The following is an 8,444-nucleotide window of genomic DNA, read 5'->3' as shown; positions in this document are numbered from 1 at the left end:
AGACATTGCATTAGAAAGAAAATCCCGCTTTCGAATTCGATTCATGTATAAAAATCGTCCCGAAGTGGGAGTCGCGTAAGAACTTTGTTGCGATACGACAAGTCGAGGTAACTCCGTTCTTTCGCAAAATCGTTCTCACAGATTCTACGCCATTTATGAAATGCGCACCCGGTACGCACGCGATTACTTGGAGAACTACAGAATTAGGTGTAGTTCTTTTTCCAACACATGGATTTTCGATCTCCTAACTAAGTGCGTATCAGCTCGATCACAGGCGGTATCGGCGATGCGTGTAAATTGAATTACGCGATATTATTGGTAGAATTGTCTAGAATACCTCTTATCCTCGTAGATCGAGCTGTATTTAGCCAAGTATCGGTCTTGACAGCCGGCCCATCCTAGCAGGATCACAACCGGCCGCTTGTCCTCCTCGTACACGAACACGAACTCCTCCCGTTGATTCTGTCCACCTGCGGTCAACGTCTGGTCCTTCGGGGACGGTGGAAACGACGGGAACATGATGTAATAATCCAGATCCTCCTGCTCGCTCATCTCGTCCGATCGCCGTGCCTCCTGTTCACGAGGACGAAAGGAGAGGGAGGGGACGGAGAGAACAAGAGGGAGAGAGAGAGAGAGAGAGAGAGAGAGAGAGAGAGAGAGAGAGAGAGAGAGAGAGGAAGAGAGGATGCAGTCGGGGGTGAGGTAATGCGCCGGGCATGAACTAGCTTCGCCGGGAGGGTGACTTCTACTCGGCTTGAACTCGAGTTTGCGTCGTTCGAAACGCGCGAACCCGCTCGAGGATCGATATCCAAGGGAGTTACAGGAGCTAGGTCGAGGATGACGGCGCATGTGGGCGTCCAGTCGTATGCACATGCAGAAGCGCAAGAGCGCGGGACCGACAGCCCGAATTCGCGAGAGGGAAACGTTTATCACTTTTTAATATATTATTTGCATATAGAAAAATAAAGATGATGCAAATAACATAAATAAATAGAAGAAATTAGTGAATTGGGAAATTCGTGAAAGATGGATTTAATAAAGTCATTATGCGATTTTCCACACGTATGATTATCCGCGCGATCATCTTATTAAATTAATTAATGATTTATTAGTGAGTGAAAATTACGAAAATGAGCGAATTTTTGGGAATACTTAAAATTTCATTAGTCTGTTAACACTTAGGTCCAGTCCTGCAACTTACGGTTAATTCTTAACCGAGGTTCAACTCACTCCTTATCTCTTTCCAATTTTAGAATTGGAAAGAAGTGAGGAATAGGTTGAACTTCGGTTAAGAGTCAGCTGTGAGACTGTGGCACTGGATCTTAGCGAAATCTATTCATTTCTATAATATTTATCAAGTTGTCTGATACGCAATCGAACCCTGGAATGGTTTGAACGAACATTCCGTCCCGCTTATTCGAAAGATCGAAAAAGGAAGGAATCTGTAAGTAGCGTTCCGATGGTAAGAGCCCACTTTTCAATTCTCCGCGATCTCTTCTGATCTCAAGCGAGTGGCGCCAACTGCGGATAGCACGCGAGGCCGTAGAACAGGTTGCCGTCGAGCAGGCGCTTCGCTGGACCGTTCGCAGCATCCGGGAGCTGCGCGCGAGTCCCGTAACGCGCGGGACCAAATTGAAGCGAGCGAGGGAGAGAGAGAAAGAGAGAGAGAGAGAGAGAGAGGGAGGAGGTAGGAAGCGCGTTTCGAAACTCGAAATCTAAAGAGAAGCACTCAGAGCCACGCGAGCGGCCGCGCGATACGGTACAAGTATTCGGACACCGGTGTGAACGACGTCACGTTATGTGCATTGAAAAACGTGCGAGCCACGCGAGGCTCGCTTGTGCCGTCTTGTTTCTCGTGGCGATTACTCTGCCGCTCGGTGAGTGCATTTTTATTTTGTTTTATTTTTTTATTTCACACCTATGAAAAAATACTCCGACTTTTCTATTTATGAAGAAATATATACTTCTTGAATATATTATTTCGTTATGTTATCAATTCTCTTAATTTATTTACATGTGATTTAGTACACAATAACGTAACATATTTATGTAACGCATGTGTAACCGATATTTCATGTTTATTGAATAAGCTTTGTTCAATATTTTATAACGTTGTTGATTTAGTTGCAAATAAAATTCGTGCGGTAAACAGGTATTAAATTGAGTAACTTTTAATTACATACATATATAAATTTATATTAATTAAATATTTTTAGCTTATATATTGAATTAAATTATTAATTTTAATCGGTTTTAGTGATAATTAGTTAAATTGTTATTATGTAAATTACTTAAATTACTATAAATTACGTTAATTGAGAACATATTATATTCATGTGTAATCATAATTACATATACATTAATTATACATATAGATTGATTATGTTACTCAATAAACATAGCTTTTTGAAGGATTAGCTGTACATATGAAATTAATGCAATAGTGATCGATTACGTCGTCTAGTTTTTCACAAAATGGCAATCAATTCCACGATCAATCTTCGAAGCACGCAAGATGATTCAATCTTGAGCACGTCAGCCTGTGTCTGTGTTTTAATTTATATGGCGCGCTTGAAGAACAGGAGAGATAAAAGAAAAAAAGAGAAGGATGTCCACGTCCGCGTCCGAGATAAAGCTTAAAAACCGAGACGAGACGTTTACCTCGTATTTTAAGAAGAGATGGGGCTATGAATAAAGAACGTTTAAGAGACCGTGATAATATGTAAATTTTGTCTCATAGTTTTTAAAAACCGCGTTACGAACGTTCTCGTCTGAAATTAGCCAACTGAGAATCCGCTTCTCATTATTTCACTTCGCCGCGTCTACATTATCTTGTAGAAAACACGCAAGAATTATCATTGAATTAGATTTTATCTGTTAATCGGAAACCGTCGTGCGGAGCAGTGGTACAAGTCAGTAATAAATCGTACATTCCAAAGGGCACGGCGAATTATTTTGGCGCAAGGCAAGACTCCCGAGATCTCTTCTACAAAAATTCCCTCGTCGGCAACGGGACGGAGAAAAACGACGTAATGGAGCGGCTATCTTTACATTAAATCCTCTTGTACTTTCATTCCTTAAAGCGCGAAGAATACGCCGCCCATACGACGTCTCCTCCACCTGCGACGCAGCGGAATGGAGAAGAACGGTGTAATAGAGCGGCTATCTCACATTAAATCCTTTCGTACTTTCATTCCTTAAAGCGCGAAGAATATGCCTCCCTTATACCACACCTCTTCCGTCCGATGGCTCATATCTTAAAAGTGAAAAATAGTCCACTACATCTCCGGGGGAAATTTCCTCGTCGCGCGACGGCAGGAACTCCATTCCAACCACCAGGGTTTTCACCTTTACGAAGCGCGAGCAACTTGAAGCGCGGTCTGTTAATTTTCACAATGCATTGTGGACGGCGCAGTCACAATGAAATGCCAGTCCCCGGCGTCTTTCTATAGCGTGATGTAATTAGTTTTGTCGCTGGACGCGTATTAGCAGATTTACGAATTAACATTAAGTGGATTCTCTCTCTCTCTCTCTCTTTCTCTCACTCTCTCTCCGTCTTTCCCTGCCTCTCATGTGATCCACTTAAACAATGAAAAAACAATGAGCGCCGGGCAATCTAACTTCGCCACTTAACTCGTTTACGATTTATGCGGTTGTTCACGCGGTTGGTACATTCGCACGTAATTACGTCGTTGCATATTCTCCAGTGCAGAACAGGATTAACAAAACGGCACAAGATTTACAAGGGATGAAACGCATGCACACTGTTCCTGCAGTACTTTTTACTCATTTCGGTGCGCTCCACTTATGGCTTAAATGGAGTAATATCGTCCATAAATATCGCAGCGACGACGTTACGTAAAGCTTCAAAATGCGTTTGAGAGAAAGATCTCAATATTCGGAGTGCAGTTGAAACATAATATTTCTGCATCTTTTCCATCGTTTCCAAATGTTTGTACGATCGCTATACAATCGGTCGGTTTCATTAAAATTACGATAATCGCATAGATACGAAGAAATAGAGAATACACTTAAGACTTCTTCACAATCATTCTTATTATATTAATAATAAGAATATCTCTTGCGCAAGACCTATAATTCACCGTTATGACGTAACATAATCTCCTCGTAATCGGTTTTTCCTATATTCGTCTCTGTAGACAGCCGTCAAACACTCAATGAATTATTCAGTCGAAGGGATGAGCTTAGTGCATAATGTGGAATAATTATAGAAAATGGGTTGCGTCGTTTTTCATCGATCGTAGGGAATATTCTTTGGAGGGATTATTTATCCTTTTATGAGAGAGGGGGAGGGAGAGGGAGAGGGAGAGAGAGAGAAAGGGAGGGAGGAAAGTCCCATTGGTCGAGCTCCGGCGCCCCGGAAATTCATTTCGTTCGATTGGCGATGCAACATTACCGGAGGTAATCTCGTCGTCCCCAGTGTCGTGTGTCGTGAGCGAAAATTGACAAGGGATTAACGGCGAGGCCACGCTCCGCGCATCAGCTGCGATGCGAGCTGGTGGAGAAATTCTCCCGTGATGTTCGAGCTTATTGCAGGTGAACGATAAGCGGTTTGCTAGGGGAAACTCTCCCCGAGAGTAGGCGCAGTTTCCCAAAGTCCCATTGCACCGAGTTATTCAAAGCGCGCGCGATTTTGCGTCTCGATTTGAAATTATCCCCGGTCATTTCCTTGCGTTCGTTTTCGGTTCGCAATCAAAAATTGATCGTCGCACATACGAAGACGTTTCAGATTCGCTTCCTCGATGAGGGAAACCCGAGGAGTCCGTTCCCAGGATGCGTCGGGTTCGCACCCGCCCCGAGTTTGCGGACCGGGGTTGCCTCTCTCTCTCTCTCTCTCTCTCTTGCGAAAACTCGATGTAACTTTAAAGGTGATGACCCGTGAATATTACAGATGCGAAATGTTGCGCTGGAATATCGCGTACACGTGAGTGAGCGCGCGGCAAATGAAAAATTGCTGGTGCGCGTGTGACGGTGCGCGCACCGTACCGCCGAAATGTACTCATTTATTCACGCTCATGCGCCGGCATAATGTGTCATACATTATGTTATTCTTGTCGAGGCAATGTGAAAATAAATGTGAAACATTCAAGCGTCCCGATTGCTGATTTAGGCGACGCACCCCCATTAAAGATTTAAAACAGCTTCCCCTAAAACCGCTCTGTATTTGTAGTAAATGGTATATAAATGTAAATCCAGCGTAAATGGGGAATATACTGGCTACATTGGATTCTGGATGCATTTGCGTTGGTCAATCAAAATGATAAAAATCAGAAAGAGCGGTGCGATTTACATTCAGTGGAATATATTATAACAACGTCGTTTACCACTGATTGAATTTAATTAAACTTCCGCGACAGAATCACCACTCTGGTGATCGTGATATTACGGTGGTCGGTGGTATTACGATAGAGAAAACAAACGAATTACTCTCTGTGGCCTAAGGCGAAGCTTAGCTGCTCGCTCTAATTGTTTCTAAAGTTGAAACAGTTTCTCTTCATTCCGCTTTTGTCATGTGTGTTTTCTGTTCCTTCATACTTCCCTGATGATAGACCGAAAACAATCGGTTTATAAATAAGCCTTGCAAAGATACTTATCGATACAAATATCGAGGAATATACCTATACAAATTTCTAAATATATCAGAATTTAGAATAAAATTTTTATTATAATAATTTTATGAATAATTTTAAGGGCACAAGTATAGAAAATTAAAATTTAAGTATAAATCTTCACTATTCAATCTAAATAGAATATATCAGCTTTACAATTCTCGATGTATTATTTGCGTTGGTCAATCAAAATGATAAAAATCGGCAAGAGCGACGTGATTTACTTGCGCTCGTGCAATACGAAAAAATATTTAAATTAAAAATATATACATAAAATACATAATTTTAATTTAATAATATTATTATATTATAAATTCAATTTCGATATAAATATAAATTATATACAAACTTGATTTGACACAAAACAAACATATATATATATGTGTGTGTGTGTGTGTGTACATTTAATATATACATATAATATATAAAATATGTATATATTTATATTTATTATATATTTAGATACAAGCACGAGATATTAAGAGTGAGTTCTCTCTCTGCGGGATAATCTCTCCTTTGGAAGTACTTACACGGATATTTGCATTTATTAACGTTTTCAGATACAACGATAACAACGGAGAAAGTCGATTATCGCTGGATTATACCAATTGCCACTTGATATCGCTTAGGTTAGACTCAAGGATGCCTCTCTCGACGGGTTTTCTTCGACAATGGCGAAGGAAAATGCGGCCGGTACCGCCTCCTCTCTGAATCGAGAACCTCGTAAAAGTTTCGAGTATAATCTACCGTAAAACTTTTCGGGGGCACATCTCATAGATTCCCTTCGTTAGCGCGCCGAAGTCCGTATTATAGCTCGCGAATGGAAAAATTGCAGGTTCAATGAGAGGAAAGTCTTCACGTTTCTAAAATGAATAGATAAAATGTTATCACTAAAAATTATTTCCCGACGTGCCCTTCTTCCGAAAGAGATTTGCAAAAGATCCTTTACATCCAGCGCTGTCGCGTTGAACGGTAGAAAAATTTGAAAGAACGTCCTTCGAGAAATTAAGATATTTCTCGCCCGTCCTTTCAGAGATCGACCAGCCATCCTTCTGCTTCCTCCTTCCTCGTTCATTCCCATCAACTCGATTTTATCGCCATCTTCGCGCATTAAAGAATTTCCATATCGACGAGCGGGTAGTACGCTCGACAGAGTGAAATGACGGGCGGGGACCGATGACTTCCGGGGTTCCGCGTGGTAGTTTCATTGTAGTAACAGTCCAAGTTTCGACCCAACTCGTGGCACAGGCGTGTGCGAGGCTCCGACAAACTTCACAATAGAACTTCCGCATTTTCGCCTCGCTGACTGCATCGCCCGCGGAGATGCAGTCGTAAGAAGAGCGGCTCTCTTCACCCTTCGTCCATCTCACCCTTATTTTCCTGCCACTCGAGGCTAATCGAGGGTGCGTTCCATTTGGCGATCATGACGCACGCAGAGCGTTTTTTTTTTCCTTTTGCCCTTGTTCAATATTCCATAAACAACAAGAAGGCTGAAATGATTACAGCGAGCGTTGCGAGCATCAAGTGGAACGCAATCCAAAGTTGGATCTTAAGATCGAATCCCCTCGTGTTTACAGGACTCTGCCAAAATGCACGTGGTACGTCCGGGGACAGGATGGCCTCGAATCGCTCCGGTGACGGGTCGCACACTCTGGGAATCCGTCGGCAGTATAGGTAAAGTATCGCCGCGATCTCCCTCGAGCTGTAAAAACCTGCCGCTTGCTCGCCGACTTTTCTTCCGGACGTAACGCGATGCGGGGAACGCGAGAAACGAGACTCTCCACGAGGCTCCAGCGATCCTCTCGGTTCACAATGACGTATGCTTTGTCGTATAAATCTGCGTATCCGGTCGGATATCACAAGGGAAGTCTTTAATAGAATTACGCTGTAATTATAGCTTGGAATTACAAAGGTCTATCAGAACGGTAGCGTCAAAGAAGCGCTTTCGAAATACCACCAACTGGTCGATGATTAATCCTGTAATGTTAAGGAAGGAATATTCACGGATAGAATGATTTTGCGTAATAATATCTAAAAAGTTTCAATAGACACAGATATTAAAAAATAATTTTGTCGGACTATCAAAATAATTATGTCGGTTGCTAGATATAATTAAGCAAAATCGTTCTGTCGGTATAGGAAAAAAGATTCAATTGCTGATGGTACATTCGTTTAAATATGCTTTACTTACACGTTTGCAACCTGTATTTACGTCCACACTACATTTTTATAAATGTATTCGATGTCTTATTATCTTTCTTTTCTTAAACAAGCACGTTACATACGTATCGGCAGAAATATAAAAATATTTTCTCTTGAAACAAAGTCTAACAGGGTTTAAACGGGTCTTTTAGAGTCTGGAGACGGTGAAATTGCGCGACATGGTTCCTCTTTGTTCTCTCGATAATTTATTTAGTAGACTGAACAGCGTCTCTTAGATCCCTTGTTTTTTGCGAGAGCAAAGATGGTTAGAGCTGTTGTTATCCGCCAGCGGGGACGCATCTTTTGAGGGAATGGAGACTCTCAAGGAAAACAGAAGGACGCTCTCGTCGCGAGGCGTTATCAAGGAGCCGGAGAAGACGGAAGCGGAAGCGAAAGCGGAGGCCCGCGGCGATGAACGTGGGGACAAACACCTCCTTTTGTCGGAAAATGGTGCGAAAATTCTGCCACGGCGAAACGTAAATGTCAGTGAGTAAAATTGTCTCTCCCTAATGTTAACGGGAAACGTGTATATTCTGGCTAAATCAGTCCGTGGCAAGGCGGAAATAGATCTCGCGGAGGAAGACACAATATTCGTTTCTAAGCGACTTTACG

At 42.1% G+C, this 8,444-nt stretch overlaps 2 protein-coding genes across 2 annotated transcripts in view; one reads left to right on the top strand and one right to left on the bottom strand.

Moving 5' to 3' along the window:
* LOC108751591 (transmembrane protein 53) overlaps window positions 1-609 on the bottom strand; it is a 4,438-nt gene extending 3,829 nt beyond the window's left edge. Inside the window, 1 exon segment of the mRNA XM_018491846.1 lies at window positions 338-609. Coding sequence (XP_018347348.1) covers window positions 338-552 — 215 coding nt within the window. The 5' untranslated portion in view covers window positions 553-609.
* A 1,056-nt stretch (window positions 610-1,665) lies between these two features.
* LOC108751629 overlaps window positions 1,666-8,444 on the top strand; it is a 26,831-nt gene continuing 20,052 nt past the window's right edge. The window contains exons 1-3 of the mRNA XM_018491912.1: window positions 1,666-1,877; window positions 7,208-7,304; window positions 8,122-8,318. Coding sequence (XP_018347414.1) covers window positions 1,799-1,877; window positions 7,208-7,304; window positions 8,122-8,318 — 373 coding nt within the window. The 5' untranslated portion in view covers window positions 1,666-1,798. The remainder of the gene's footprint in view (window positions 1,878-7,207; window positions 7,305-8,121; window positions 8,319-8,444) is intronic.

The sequence above is a fragment of the Trachymyrmex septentrionalis genome, unplaced genomic scaffold (assembly GCF_001594115.1).
Source record: "Trachymyrmex septentrionalis isolate Tsep2-gDNA-1 unplaced genomic scaffold, Tsep1.0 scaffold50, whole genome shotgun sequence".
Lineage (NCBI taxonomy): Eukaryota > Metazoa > Arthropoda > Insecta > Hymenoptera > Formicidae > Trachymyrmex > Trachymyrmex septentrionalis.
Note: the sequence above shows the minus strand (reverse complement) of the source record. Positions and strands in the feature narration are given on the sequence as shown.